The sequence below is a fragment of the Oncorhynchus nerka genome, linkage group LG4 (genome assembly GCF_034236695.1).
Source record: "Oncorhynchus nerka isolate Pitt River linkage group LG4, Oner_Uvic_2.0, whole genome shotgun sequence".
NCBI lineage: Eukaryota > Metazoa > Chordata > Actinopteri > Salmoniformes > Salmonidae > Oncorhynchus > Oncorhynchus nerka.
Genome location: NC_088399.1, coordinates 44292174 through 44307504, shown reverse-complemented (window position 1 = coordinate 44307504; position 15331 = coordinate 44292174). Strand labels below are relative to the sequence as shown.

At 43.0% G+C, this 15331-nt stretch overlaps 1 protein-coding gene across 1 annotated transcript; it reads right to left on the bottom strand.

The window, feature by feature from the left end:
* Positions 1-450: 450 nt before the first annotated feature.
* On the bottom strand, positions 451-6999 carry LOC115125977 (dual specificity protein phosphatase 4-like). The gene is made up of 4 exons (XM_029655571.2): positions 6512-6999; positions 5558-5691; positions 4542-4761; positions 451-2705 (listed from the first exon to the last, which is right to left on the bottom strand). The coding sequence occupies exons 1-4, from the start codon at positions 6897-6899 to the stop codon at positions 2323-2325; spliced, it is 1125 nt and encodes a 374-aa protein (XP_029511431.1). The 5' UTR covers positions 6900-6999; the 3' UTR covers positions 451-2322.
* Positions 7000-15331: the final 8332 nt, after the last annotated feature.

Below are 15331 nucleotides of genomic sequence, written 5' to 3'. Positions count from 1 at the left end.
TTATGAACAGACCATTACAATCCATCAAGTTTTGCGGCAAAAATGGCTGCATAGTCTAAGGCTGGCTACACCTTGTGAGGTGATTTAGATGGTAAGTAGGCATTTGATTATTTTGATACATTGCCTGTGCTTGCAATTATGATCTGGTGATTAGAACTACCAAAAATGTTTAAATTAAAGGTTGTATTTGAATATGAGTCATCTGCCTGTTTATGACCACGGTGTCTGTGTAATAAAGTGTTCATGAATATGAAAAACACCACCACTATGTAGCCCTCCCAGACACCATGTGTGATGTTTCGTGCAAATAAGACACAGCGATTCTTTTTTTTTTAAGAACAATGTTGTATTTAACAATGGAATTTTAGAAATAAATAAAGCATTTACAATTTAAAAATGTTAAATTGATGAATGATACTGCCATAAGGAGACGACAGCATTTCACTTGACACAGGTAAAAAGTATTGCATTTATTCAATGATTGTGGACCAGAGAACGCCTCTCATCTTCATATCATTTACATACCCTTGCTCAAGAAGAAAACAACATAATGAGTGTATGAAAAGTAATCAGTTACCACCTGGTATAACAATAATGTGCAAACCAATTAAATAATACAGTATTGCATCACTTAAAAGTGCTCTATAAAAGGTGCCAACATTCTTCAAAAAAGAGGAGGGAATTAAATCCTGTTTCCCCAGAAGCCTTTGCTCCTGGCTCTGATCGTCACCTAGGCCAATGCTTCCAGGCAATATTTTGTCTCAAACGCTCAGAGAACTGTCTGTTTAACATGAAAAGGAAAACAATGAACCATTTCTCAGGAGTCAGACCAGTGGCAGCACACACAAGCAGTTTTCTACCTTATCTTTTCCCAGTGATGTCTGATATCCCAGTGTCTGTTTCTTGGGGGTGTTTGTGCGTAGCTGGGAAATCATCCCAATTAGAAAGTAGACTGGATCTACTAGACATTGGTGGAGTAACAGTGACAAGACAAAAAAGACAAGTCAGGTTCATAGGTCAGTTCCCAATTAAGTCTCTGTCTTTCAACAAGCATTAGACCAATCAACATCTATTGTCTGGACAGAAATAGTACCTATGTAACAGACAATATGGTTGAAAGGATGAAAAACAACACATTCTTATCTTGAGAATTCTAAAAAATAATTATTGGTAAGGCAAAAAAAACACTTCTGAAATATCCGGTCTGTATCGATGAGTGAATATACATATGAAGCTAAAAAACATGATCAGAAATACACAACACAATGTAGTGCTTTGGTGGCAACTGGGAAGAGAGAGAAACGGATTATTGCTCTACTTGGGGGAGAGGAACGGATGGGATTACATTGTCTGTATTGCAGTGTTGACTTGAAACGTTGTTGTTTAGTGATTTCCCAGCTTATCTGCCTCAGTCTGTTTGAAAAGGAAAGGCGCTGGGGCACTTGAGCACATCCAAAGCGCCAGAAAAAAACATCCTATACCTTTTCTGAACAAGGCACTGACCAACAAACAGAAAAAACTAACTTTCTCTTCAAAAGCCCATCTGTCCATCCGACCGAGCCTATTACATGGAAGACCAGGGGTTGCCCGGGCTATGTAGCAGGGGCTCAAGCGTTCATTTGGCACCGTCTCAGAAAGCTTGTCTCTTTATCTCAACGGCCTCTCCACCTCCACATGGGGGACGCTTTTATTCTCCCATTCATCAGCAGTCCTGCTCCAGGAGAGGAGGGGGGCACATGGGAGATAGGATGGGGATGTCAAGGACAGGAAGCCGGACAGGACGTTAGTAGAGCACCTGTCACAACTGAAGAGCCTCCTGCTCTCCGTCAGGAAGCGACTAAATGACTGAGCGCACTTTCTCTCTCTTTCTCTCTCTTTCCCCCTCCTCCCCTCTTTGCTCTTTCCTTTTCTCTGCATCTCTGCTCATGGCCATTCACCCCTCTCAGCAGGACTGGAGAGGCTTTGGAAAACTCCACAGGAAATGAAAGAGACGGACTGCAACTTAGAAGTCTGCCGCCACGTCCTTCGCACTAAACCACAGGAACTGCATATCTCCTTGAGCCTGTTTTCAGAAAAAGCTTATTTAATGTTCACCAAATAGTGATGAGTGTGTGTGTGTGTGTCATATTCTATACAGTTTTTTGAGTCAGGCAGCAGCATAGGCACCCTCAGTTTTTCATTGTCAATGGACCTTTCAGCTTATACCAAGTTAGGAGAAGAGAAACTCTCTCTCTCTCTCTGCCCTGGATAGTGAGAGAAATGGGGCTGACAGGAGCCCCCTGGGTCAGTTCAGTGTCGATGTCTGTCTGTGGGGGCAGGGCATCAGCAGCTGGGCGAGGTTGTGATTGGACTGTGCAGGTAGGCCAGGCTGCTGGGCTGGCCATGTGCTACCACGGAGACGGGGAAGCTGAATATGAAGGGTGAGGTGGGGGTGGAGGAAGACTTGGGGCCCAGGCTGGCTGCCGAGGGGCTGGCGGCCTCCACCGCACATGACGTAGCCAGCACCTGGGACTCAAACTGCAGCAGCTGACCCATGAAGCTGAAATTAGGGGAGATGATACTGCGGCGCTGCTTGACGAACTCAAAGGCTTCGTCCAGGCGAACACGCTTCTTCTTCATCAGGTATGCCAGGCAGATGGTGGCAGAGCGAGAGATACCCGCCTGGCAGTGCACCAGCACACGTCCGTTAGAGTCTTTCACAGAGTCTGAAGAGAGACAAAGAGATAGGGGGTTCAGAACTGACTCCAGGATAGTGATATGTACAGGATAGGTAAAACATAGTGCTCAGGATGATCTGTTGCCATGGTCCATAAGCTTTGATGATAGAGACACTCCCCCCTTGCACCCAAGAGAAAAGACATGCAAATGTACAGGTAACAGTCAAAATAAAGGAAACACTTGAGTAAATGAGGTATTCAAAATATATTGAAAGCAGGTGCTTCCAAACAGGTGTGCTTCCTGAGTTAATTAAGCAATTAAAACATCCCATCATGCTTAGGGTCAGGTATAAAAATGCCCAATTGCCCATTATTTTGGCTACGATGGCTAGAAGAACAGATATGTGTGACTTTGAAAGAGGGGTCTCAAAGGAAAAAGGCTATTTTAGGCTTAGCGGTTAGGTTTACAATTAGGGTTAGGGGTTTAGGGTGTGCACGCTTGCATGTGCGCATCAGTCTCCAGATCTCAACCCAAGTGAACACTTTTGGGAGATTCTGGAGTGGCGCCTGATATAGCGTTTTTCCATCGCCATCAAAAAAACACCAAATTATGGAATTTATTGTGGAAGAATGGTGTTGCATCCCTCCCATAGAGTTCCAGACACTTGTAGAATCTATGCCAAGGCACATTGAAGCTGCTCTGGTGGCTCGTGGTGACCCAACGCCCTATTAAGACACTATGTTGGTGTTTCCTTTATTTTATATACAGTTTCCAGTATATCCTGCATCCAGACACCTACAGCAGCCCTTTCCATACATAAACATTTCTCACCATGAGAAATAGTAACAACAGGGGATATGCCCTCATCACAGGGAGGCCATTTTGAGTAGTAATACACACATATTTCCACATAGATAGAATTTCATAAATACTCATTAAAACATAGAAATGTGGTATCCACTTCTATACAAGTGCAGTCGTGTTCTCTCGCGTACACACACACACACAGGTAACTCCAACTAACGAGGCGGCGCACCCAAGAACAGTGGATGAGTCAGACTCCCTAAGCAGCTAGCTCTGACGCATTCAAGTCCATACACGCTTATACACACACACACACACACACACACACCTTCAAGCCTACTGGGTTCTCCACAGAACAGTGCAGAGGCTTGCATATGTGTGTGTGTGTGTGTGTGTGTGTGTGTGTGCGTATCCTACCAAGATGGAACCTCTAGGAGCTACGCCCTCCTATCCTCCCTCATGGTAATCCCTAACCATTGGAGTACCGCAATAACTATAGCTCAGCACTCCTCTCCCTCCGTCGGCCATATCAACGAAGCATTTTGAGCATGGGCAACACACACACTGAGATTCTGCATGAGCACATGATTTACTCACTATTTATTACCAATTATTTATTCTAAAATGCTCTCCCGTCAGATAGGCTATTACCTAGCATGAAATGAAAATGTTCTGTCAAATGCATTACGCCACCCAGGTTTGAAAGACACTGCCAACCATTACTCATACACTACACTAGCATTAATTACCAAAGGAGCCGTCTGTACAACATGTTCCTGAAGAGCCATCAATTAAAGTAACAATCTCGTCCCTGCAAGAAGACAACCTTCAATCACATGACCAAATTAACATTCTACTGGGCTATGCGGCAGCTGAGTCCTACAGGGACCATCATGGACCATGTAATTCTCCTTCTGCTCATGATGATGATGATTAAGCGGCATTAGTCTGTGTCCCAAATGGCACCTTATTCCCTTTATAGTGCACTACCTTGTCTCGGGTCAAAAGAAGTGCACTATAGGGAACAGGGTGTCATTCGGGACAGGTCCCATGAATTCTTCTAAGAGATTGAAGCTTACCGATAAACTCAATGGCTTCTATGAACCAGGAGCTGATGTCCTCTTTATGGTTGTCCTCCACAGGAATGCACTTGTACTGGTAGACCCCCTCGAAGTGGTTGGGACAGTTAGAGGACACGTTGAGCAAGGCTGAGATGCCCATGCCGTCCAGCATGTCCTTTTTGGAGGCATGGAAGGCACTGCCAAGGTACAGGAAGGGAAGAATCTCCACTGGACCAGCCTGGAACACAGAGAAGACAAAGTGGGCATTAATACAGAGCCAAGAGAGAATAGAGGATATTTTACAGTCAGAATGTCTCTTTCAAACATCACAAATGAACACAATAAATAGGACTGGAGAAAGGGCCTATTAACAATTTGCAATCATCAATAAATTAAAAGGTTCTGATAAATACAATTTACAGTGTGCACTTTTTATGTGAATGATTTTAATACAATGATAGCAGTAATAGGGTCTGACATTTGGTCATATAAAATCTCGGCAAATCACCAATGGCAATGATTTGAACTCCAGACAGCTTATTGATTTGGGCCCTGTTATGTCATTGCTGATATGAGCCCGCTTCAAACGGCAGAAATGATCGATAAGGGCTATGTAAAACTGTTATTTCATTGCTGATATGGTCCCGCTTCAAACGGCAGAAATGATCGATAAGGGCTATGTAAAACTGTTATGTCATTGCTGATATGGTCCCGCTTCAAACGGCAGAAATGATCGATAAGGTCTATGTAAAACTGTTATGTCATTGCTGATATGGTCCCGCTTCAAACGGCAGAAATGATCGATAAGGACTATGTAAAACAGATGTGCATAGGGAAGGTCGGCCGGGTCACTGTTCGTCACACAGGCCTACCACCCATTCCAGCAGGGAGAGAAAAAACGGAAGCATAACTGGTGCTCTTATCGAGCCCGGAAACCAGTGGATGGACAAAATTGACGAGTCCCCTAGTATTTCACTCAATGCCACATATTGAGTCAAACTCGGTCACCGAGATAAACAGGCACCCTTCTTTACCTGGTCATGGTGCAACGTCTGTGGAGTTCCACAGGAAGAACAGGAGTCCAAACTGGACTGCGTAGAGAACGAAGATAACGTTTTGGTCTTCAAACAGAACTCGGGATACTCCGTGAAAAATGTGTCATAGCCCCCTGTGAAAAGAGATTACCGTTAGACATCGGGATATTCCAATCACAGGCCACACTCTTAACACAACATAATAGCGCACCGTGTGCGTTAAAAAACGACTGTATCATTTACAAATTAGGCCTACCTAGCTTAATAGGGCTACAGATCACACATTTTTTCAATAACAACCAAATAAAATATTTCTGAATAATTACATAAAACATTATAGAACACAATCATAATTAGAATTTCAATTTCTTATAATGTCATTTATAATTTGGGTAGGCCTATGCCTAACGGTTAAGGCCTTAATTACATTTGAAAACCTATTAAATACTCGAATAGATTAAATGTTTTTGCATTTCCCCATTAACTTCCAATAATTTATTGAGAAATACTCTCGTGTGATTTTCTGCCAACACTGCGTCATTTAAATCTATTTTGGATAATGACATTGCGATAATGAGCCATTTACAATAATAACTATTATCAAATAAAAATGTTATGCGAAATCTTGACGATTAACCAATTGTTGAGGATCACAAGATACTCACTGCGGCACATCCTCGTGCACCCAGATGTGTCTCTCTACGCATTACATCATTGTTAGAACCTAATGCCCATTGTGGGTTGAATTGTGCAGCAATACAAAACGGCAGTACATGTACCCTACCATTTTAAACTGATTGAGACAATATGATAATAACATGGTAATAACACACTTGTCAGATATAATGAGACAGATGTGATATTTAATTGTTGTTATTTATATTTGTAAAAAAAAGTCAGCATTGGGCATGTTTTTAAATTCTGATAACCTTAAGTACATTGCGATCATTTTACCTTTGAGTAGATATATTTCAGTTCCAAACGTGTCTCTGTATAATGCATTGAGCACCAGAGTGATTGTGCTATCGTCTTTAACCGTGTCTATGTCGGGCGTCCTCTCGTCGTAGAGGATGACAGCGGAGTACAGTCCTGATTTCAACCGGGCTTTGACCTCTTCATCACCGGATAGAATCTGGTCTAAACTCACGGAGCCCTTTGCTCGCCTTCTCACGATTGTGTTACAGCGGATATTCACTGCGCTCCGAATGTGTCCAGCGCTAAACGCCAGGAATGATCTGCAGTCCAGCACCAGACATTTCGCACTGTCGTCCTTCAACAACCTTTTCAAAACGTTGCAATCCATTTCGCAAAGTTCATCCATGATAACCATATTTTCCCCCATAATGAAGAAAAAATATGTGTTTTTCGTGTTGAAGAACACGAAGAGAGTGCTGGATGTGCGTTAATCCTGAGCAGCTCCTGCGCAATGTTGTGCTGTTATTCTTCTGAGAGCATTACTATCACGAGCAGTCACCTCTTTCCGTTTTATGAATGGGTGGTGGCGTCACGCTGGAGGTGACGTCACCCGCTAGCACCATTCATTAACCATTCTCTCCTTTCTCTTCATTCATGAAAAGTCAACAATCAAAGCCGACAGAAGATGAAATTACCGCTGCCAAACCTCGAAAATTATGTTGACTCTCTTCCGAATGAATGCAAAATGCAGTAGTCTACTTCTTTTCCCATGATAGTCAACATCTTCTGCAATTATATATAGGCTACCATGCCTAGGCTATTTAATAATGTATTATTTTATATTCCTTCATATGAAGATCAATTGGTCAAATGTTATGAATGTGTTATATGCCGGTGCCATTCTTGATTTAGATTCTAAGTAATATGAATAGGGTACCGACCAGTACAGGCTGGTGGGATGAGCTATACGAGGATGTGCTCATTGTAATGGCTGGAATGGAATTAACACAACGGAGTTTCCACATGTTTGATACCATTCCATTGATTCCATTCCAGCCATTACAATGAGCCTGTCCTCCTATAGCTCCCCTCACCAGCCTCCTCTGGTACAGACGATGCTTTCCCTCCCCCAATCCCTTTCTCTCAACTGGGTGCCAGAGGGCCAGGATACCTCTCTTGTTTGCTCACACAGCCGTTACAGGATCCTGCAGGATATGACCAATGATATTTGCCCAAACTTGTTTTTAGCAACAGGATCAGAGTGTTGAAAGCAGGGTATGCAGATTTTCTCAGTTTCACGCAATCAGTAGTTTCACTGTTCTGGTCCATGGCAGCTGTCTTCTAGAACATTCACACCTCATCAGTAGGCTATCCCTCACTTCCACTGTGAAGGGGGTGGGGGAGCTCTACAGACGGTTATATCAGTGGCTAATACAGAATTAGTAAAGACCCAGTGCACTACTTTAGTGAACAGAAAAAGTATCATTTTCATTGTATTTTTTGCTTTTTGGTTTTAATTTAAGGTTAGAGTTAGGCGTAGCGTTAGCAGTGTGGTTAAGGATAGGTTTTAAATCAACATTTAAGAAGATACATTTAGTAAATAGGCAGGGATTATGACTTTGTGGCGGTGGTAACTAGTGATGACGAGGCTAGACCAGGTAACTAGTGATAAGACATTTTTGTTAACTAAATTCAACATTCTCTCATTGACCTCTATACAAAACTCCTCACTTGGTGAGCGAAGAAAAACATCCCCTGCTGGAGAAGACAGATTTTGGGCCCAGTTATCGCTCTCGCTTCGCCTCTTCCTGGCTGATGAGCCTCAGTAATGGAGTGTTGTGCCAGAAACCCTATTGAGTGTTTCAAATTGTTTTTGGTTCCTTCTCCTATAATTGCAGCATGGTTGCTCTCCCTATCAGAAGAAATCCCATTATAATCAGCCCCAAATTCTTTTTTCACCAACATCATTAATAATGAACTGTTTCAATTTATTGTCATGCTAGAAAATCACTCTCTTTTCTTTCTTCTCTCACTCGCTATGTTCTATTTATGTGCAGATATCTACTGGAGTACTATCCTCCATGTCCACTCTACTTTGTCTCTCTCTCTGAGTGGTTTTGATCAAGCATTAGTAACCAAAACATTCACGGAGGAAGTCACGGCTTTAAAAGAAGGAAGCATAATTGAATTCCTCAGACAGATCTGAAGGAATAGATGAAGGCACCACATTGAGTGTCCACAAAGTGATTTCCTGAATCTTTGTTCTGGTGTTATTGTCACTATAGTCTGATTAAGGTTCAATGTCTCTGGAGAGTTCCAGTTCCTAATGCCCCATTCTCACTCAAGTGTCATCATTAATTAGTCTTCAAATCTGTCAAAGGCCACAACAACACTTTCAATTCAGAGAACATGTCGTTGTCATTCATCTTACAGAGGTTAGTGGTTCCCTACATACATGTAACTTACAAAATAAAGGGAACACCAACATAAATAGTTTTAATAGGGCGTGGGGCCACCATGAGCCAGAACAGCTCCAATGTGCCTTGGTATATTCTACAAGTGTCTGGAACTCTACTGGAGGGATGCAACACCATTCTTTCACAATAAATTCCATCATTTGGTGTTTCATTGATGGTGGTGAAAAACGCTGTCTCAGGCGCCGCTCCAGAATCAATTGGGTCTTTATACATAACACTAAGCATGATAGCATGCTAATTAACTCAGGAGCCACATCTGTGTGGAAGCACATGCTTTCAATACACTTTGCATCCCTCATTTACTCAATTGTTTCCATTATTTTGGCAGTTACCTGTATATAGCGTCATAGCCTACTGTAGAATCTTTGTTCTCTCTCTCTCTCTCTCTCTCTCTCTGAGGTAAAAGTGTATCATTTGCATAGTTTAACACAAAACCTTTCAGAGCGCTCAGGTATTTGCATGTCGATTTTGTCTCAATGGCTTTGGTAAGGTGGAGGGTGGAGATGAGGTGACACAGGGCGGACGTGTTAATGTAAAAATGAACACAACATCCTGGGCTGCAGGGCACATAGGAGATGGACAGACCGACTGCACTCTGCTACTATACAACAAGGCTTGATAGGTACAGACATCGTAGTAGTGTCTGGGTTACAATAAGACAGCATAACAGGACAAATAGTAAATAAGAATATCCTGTGAGCATCCTGAGGTGTCAGGCGTACTGGCAGTGTTGCATTGCGGTACCAGCTGAATAATGAATAGAAGGGCTTGAATGTTTCAGAGCAGAGAGGACGAAAGAAAGAGGTGGCATAGATGTGTGTGTGTGTGTGTGTGTGTGTGTGTCTGTGTGTGTGCAGAAGGAGGATATTCACTGACATAACACCCAGGCGAGTGTGACAACATGTGCACAGTGGTCAGAAGTGTCAGAATGGAATTTGTCCTGCTATCGCCATGGCTCCCAGCACCACGTATGCATGCAGCGAGGGAGCTGCAATGAATCTCAGCCGTCATGGCAACAAGGGAAAGGTATATTAAGTGGGTGCAGAGAGCGCTGGATGTGGCTGTCATTGGATGTGTGTGTTAGTGTGTGTGTGTGGCCCTCCTCTGTTCTGTTTGACGTCATTATACTCCACCACCCTCCATCCGCCGGTCCCCATCACATCACACCCTAGGAGAGGACGCCTAGGCAGGCACACAACACAGGCTGGGTTCCCTCCCTCCACATCCTCCCAAACACAGACTACTCCCAAGTGAAGCTTAATTTTCCTCCTCTCTCACACACTCCTTGCCCCCTCCCTCCCTCATTGGAATGATAAACATCCATCACTTTGCATGCTGTGCAGGGTATGAGTCACCCGTTGAAGCCATGGGAATTACATCCCACTCCCTCGCTCTCCTCTCTCTGCTTTCTGCTCTCTGCTTTCTCCTCTCAGGGCAGCTGTGTGTCCCTCCCTGACTACACCAGTATGTTCGTCTGCCTCAGTTCATCCACTCTCTCTCCTTCTGTACCTCTCTCTTTCTCCCACCCCCCTTTCTCAGGTTCATGGAAACCACTCACAAATCTCTCTGTACCCTGCACTCTAAACCTTTTCTCCATAAACCATTTTAATCCCGTATTTAAGCATCAACTGAAAGTGATGTGTTTTTATGAATGTTTGTGGTGTTTTGGTATAAGTGTGTGTTTCTATATGTTTATATGGGGCAGACATAGAGATGGGTGGGCAGGTTGCATGTGTGCATCATGTGGACAGGTGGCATATGTGTTATGTATGTTTTTGTCACACAGTGTGTCATTTGTCCCAGGCTTTTAGATTAGATTGTAACTCCAGACAGCTTGATTTCTCCTTGGATTACTGGACTGGGCTGAGGGAGCAGGGAGGTGGGGGGGTAGACCAAGAACCATTTCAAAAAGGCCAGAAGATCCATTCAATTAAATTTGCTCCTGTGGAAATCCCTCTGAGTTTTGTTTGGATCATAGACGGGCTGCCCCTCTCATCATGGCAAAACATGTAACAGGGCTTTGGATAAAATCATTCACGACGTCGGGCTATGAGATACATGAGGAAGTAGATTTGAAAGATACCCAACCACGTGAATGTAATGTAGACGGCTACAGTGTACGTGCCAGCTGCTTTTTCCATTTCTAAGTGAAGAAAAAGTTCATATGACATGTGTAGAGTATGACGTTAAACGACAGTGGTGTTTTTGGAACATCTGTGAGTTAATCAATGACCTAGTTACTGTGTCAATAACCTCAACCCGTCTGTGGACTTCTCACCCGTTTTCTGGTGCTGGATCTGTAAAATAGTATATTGGTTGGGCAGCAGACTTCAGTCCAGGCATGGAAAGTTCACCCTAACCTCAGTGCTTGTTAGCTTATTGAGGTTGGGACTTTGGAATCTGCAGCTCCAACTCCATTGTGGATGTTATGTGACTTGACAATTTCCTTCTCTTTGTGTACCGTGCAGTCATACAGGCTTTGAGTTGTTGAGGTATGTGCAATGCACAGTAACGAGCGGAAATGGAATCCGCAACTCGCTGGTTTAAAAGGACATCTTTTATGCGGCTGGGACCATGAGATTAGTGTAAGAGCAGGATAGGAAGGCAAACATTGTGCTTCTACACCCCGTAAAGGCAAGCCAGAGACCTTTCACTCTGGATGGAACCAGCTCAGACTCAGAGCAGGGTCCATTTCATTTGGTGTACAAAGGTGGATCGAATCGCAACAATTGAAGAGGTCATGAGTTCACTACTTTGCTCAATACAGAATAAATGAACAGTTTCATTCCAAAATGCTATATATTCATTTTAGAAATGTTGGTAAATTACCTTTTATTGTGTAAAGAACTTATCAAAGAGATTGGTGTGTTTTTTCATCACCTTACACGGAACCCAAAACAGCTGCGTGCGTGCGCCCTCGTGCATACATTTATTTTGTCCCCCCCTACACCAAACGGGATCACGACACACAGGTTACAATATCAAAACAAACTCTAAACCAAATACATTCATTTGTGGACAGGTCGAAAAGTATTTAACATGAATGGCAATTTAGCTAGTTAGCTTACGCTTGCAAGCTAATTAGTCCATTTTAGCTAGCTTGCTGTTGCTAGCTAATTTGTCCTGGGATATAAACATTGAGTTGTTATTTTACCTGAAATGCACAAGGTCATCTACTCCGACAATTAATCCACACATAAAATGGTCAACTGAATCATTTCTAGTCATCTCTCCTCCTTCCAGGCTTTTTCATCGTTGAACTTATATGGTGATAGGCATCTAAACTTTCATAGCATTACCACGACTACCGGCAAAACAGTTTGTCTTTCAATCACCCAAGTGGGTATAACCAATGAGGAGATGATACGTGGGTACCTGCTTCTATAAACCAATGAGGAGATGGGAGAGGCAGGACTTTCAGCGCGATCTGCGTCAGAAATAGAAAGGAGTTCTATTTTAGCGCTTGGCCACGCAGACGCTCGTTGGCGCGCGCGAGCAGTGTGGGTGCAATAATTGAATAACATGGATTTCTACATTTATTTTGCGATGCTTGCGCACGCGACGTGTCTGGTCAGCATGTTATCTTGGCATGGGGTTGTTTAATGACAGACAAATAATCATATTTTAGCAAATAGCTATGTCCGCCTCACTCTCTGATAAATAAGTAGTACTACTAGGTTTTACACAGTCAAATCTGACAAATAACTACATTTTAAAAAATTATCAATATAGTAATATGAGATCTGTATGTAAAATATTTACATTTGCCATTTTTGCCATTTAGCAGATGGTCTTATCCAGAGCGACTTACAGTTAGTAAGAACATTTATCTTAAGATCGCCAGGTGAGACAACCACCTATCACAGTCAAATATACAGGACATGAACTTTCCATTCCAGCTGAACAATAGATATATAGCGGTTTGCAACAAAACCCATTTTAATACATATCTAAAATCTATGAATGAAAAATCTGAGAGCAATAACACACACACATGAAAGTACCCATAAGCAATCATTTCTGATGGAAAAAAATACAAATTGGTGGACATTGTGTTTTTTAACTAAACTCTTTGAATAATGAGTTATTTTGTCTAGGGACTATAGTCTTGTATAGCGTTTCCCCTATAGCCACATTGCTCAGCCTGAGACATGCCAGTTGGGTTCTGCCCACAGATGCCAGGCAGTGCAGACAGAATAAGAAAACCGCAGGCTCAGTTGGGCTGAGTAATCTTTTCCTAATTAGTCAGTTAGTCCTGAGGAGCAGTCTCTCTTGTTCCCTTCTATCCTCTCCAGTTATACCCAATGGCCTGCATGTTTCTGCTGGCTGTTACAACAGTTACAGGCACCACAGATAGCCAGCAAGTTTTTATTTTTATTTTATTTCACCTTTATTTAACCAGGTAGGCTAGTTGAGAACAAGTTCTCATTTGCAACTGCGACCTGGCCAAGATAAAGTGGTGTTGGAGCGCTGGTAGAAGGCATTATCCCAATGCCCCAATGGCAGTGATTGGGGACATTTCCCTGTGTAGGGTGCTGCCTTTTGGATGGGATGTTTTTTGGATGGGGGTTCACCAACTACTTTGCAGACAGTGTGTCAAATCGGAGGGCATGCTGTCCGGTCCTCTGGCAGTCTCTATGGGGGTGCCACAGTGTTCAATTCTCGGGCCGACTCTTTTCTCTGTATATATCAATGATGTTGCTCTTGCTGCGGGCGATTCCCTGATCCACCTCTACGCAGACGACACCATTCTGTATACTTCCGGCCCGTCCTTGGACACTGTGCTATCTAACCTCCAAACGAGCTTCAATGCCATACAACACTCCTTCCGTGGTCTCCAACTGCTCTTAAACGCTAGTAAAACCAAATGCATGCTTTTCAACCGTTCACTGCCTGCACCCGCACACCCGACTAGCATCACCACCCTGGATGGTTCCGACCTAGAATATGTGGACATCTATAAGTACCTAGGTGTCTGGCTAGACTGTAAACTCTCCTTCCAGACTCATATCAAACATCTCCAATCTAAAATCAAATCTAGAATCGGCTTTCTATTCCGCAACAAAGCCTCCTTCACTCACGCCGCCAAACTTACCCTAGTAAAACTGACTATCCTACCGATCCTCGACTTCGACGATGTCATCTACAAAATAGCTTCCAATACTCTACTCAGCAAACTGGATGCAGTTTATCACAGTGGCATCCGTTTTGTTACTAAAGCACCTTATACCACCCACCACTGCGACCTGTATGCTCCAGTCGGCTGGCCCTCGCTACATATTCGTCGCCAGACCCACTGGCTCCAGGTCATCTACAAGTCCATGCTAGGTAAAGCTCCGCCTTATCTCAGTTCACTGGTCACGATGGCAACACCCACCCGTAGCACGAGCTCCAGCAGGTGTCTCACTGATCATCCCTAAAGCCAACACCTCATTTGGCCGCCTTTCATTCCAGTTCTCTGCTGCCTGTGACTGGAACGAATTGCAAAAATCGCTGAAGTTGGATACTTTTTATCTCCCTCACCAACTTCAAACATCTACTATCTGAGCAGCTAACCGACCGCTGCAGCTGTGCATAGTCTATCGGTAAATAGCCCACCCAATTTTACCTACCTCATCCCCATACTGTTTATATTTATTTACTTTTCTGCTCTTATGCACGCCAATATCTCTACCTGTACATGACCATCTGATCATTTATCACTCCAGTGTTAATCTGCAAAATTGTAATTATTCGCCTACCTCCTCATGCCTTTTGCACACAATGTATATAGACTCTTTTTTTCTTTTTTTCTACTGTGTTATTGACTTGTTAATTGTTTACTCCATGTGTAACTCTGTGTTGTCTGTTCACACTGCTATGCTTTATCTTGGCCAGGTCGCAGTTGCAAATGAGAACTTGTTCTCAACTAGCCTACCTGGTTAAATAAAGGTGAAATTAAAATTTTAAATTGAAATAAAATGTTAAAACGGGTGTCCTGACTCTCTGAGGTCATTAAAGATCCCATGGCACTTATCTTGAGAGTAGGGGTGTTAACTCCGGTGTCCTGGCTAAATTCCCAAGCTGTCGCTCATGCCATCACGGTCACCTAATCATCCCCAGCTTATAATTGGCTCATTCATCCCCCCCTCTCCCCTGTAACTATTCCCCAGGTCGTTGCTGTAAATGAGAACGTGTTCTCAGTCAACTTACCTGGTAAAATAAATAAACAGATCAATTGTGCTCAGGCTATTTATTCAAAGTGAGGGTTTCCTAACATATAATGACCGTTATGAGAAATTCATCCTGGAATCATTGCCAATGTAAGTGGCTGAGTTAATTGATCATGTCCAGAAATAGAAAATATAAACGTTTTCACAACGTTAATATTTACATCTATGAC

What these genes read in the sequence shown, in the direction of transcription:
- LOC115125977 (XM_029655571.2), bottom strand. Translation starts at nt 6,899, where the DNA reads ATGGGGGAAAATATGGTTATCATGGATGAACTTTGCGAAATGGATTGC. An exon ending in TGAAATATATCTACTCAAAG is followed by an intron (nt 5,692 to 6,511) that starts GTAAAATGATCG and finishes CTCTTTTCACAG; the next exon opens with GGGGCTATGACACATTTTTC. An exon ending in AGACGTTGCACCATGACCAG is followed by an intron (nt 4,762 to 5,557) that starts GTAAAGAAGGGT and finishes TCTGTGTTCCAG; the next exon opens with GCTGGTCCAGTGGAGATTCT.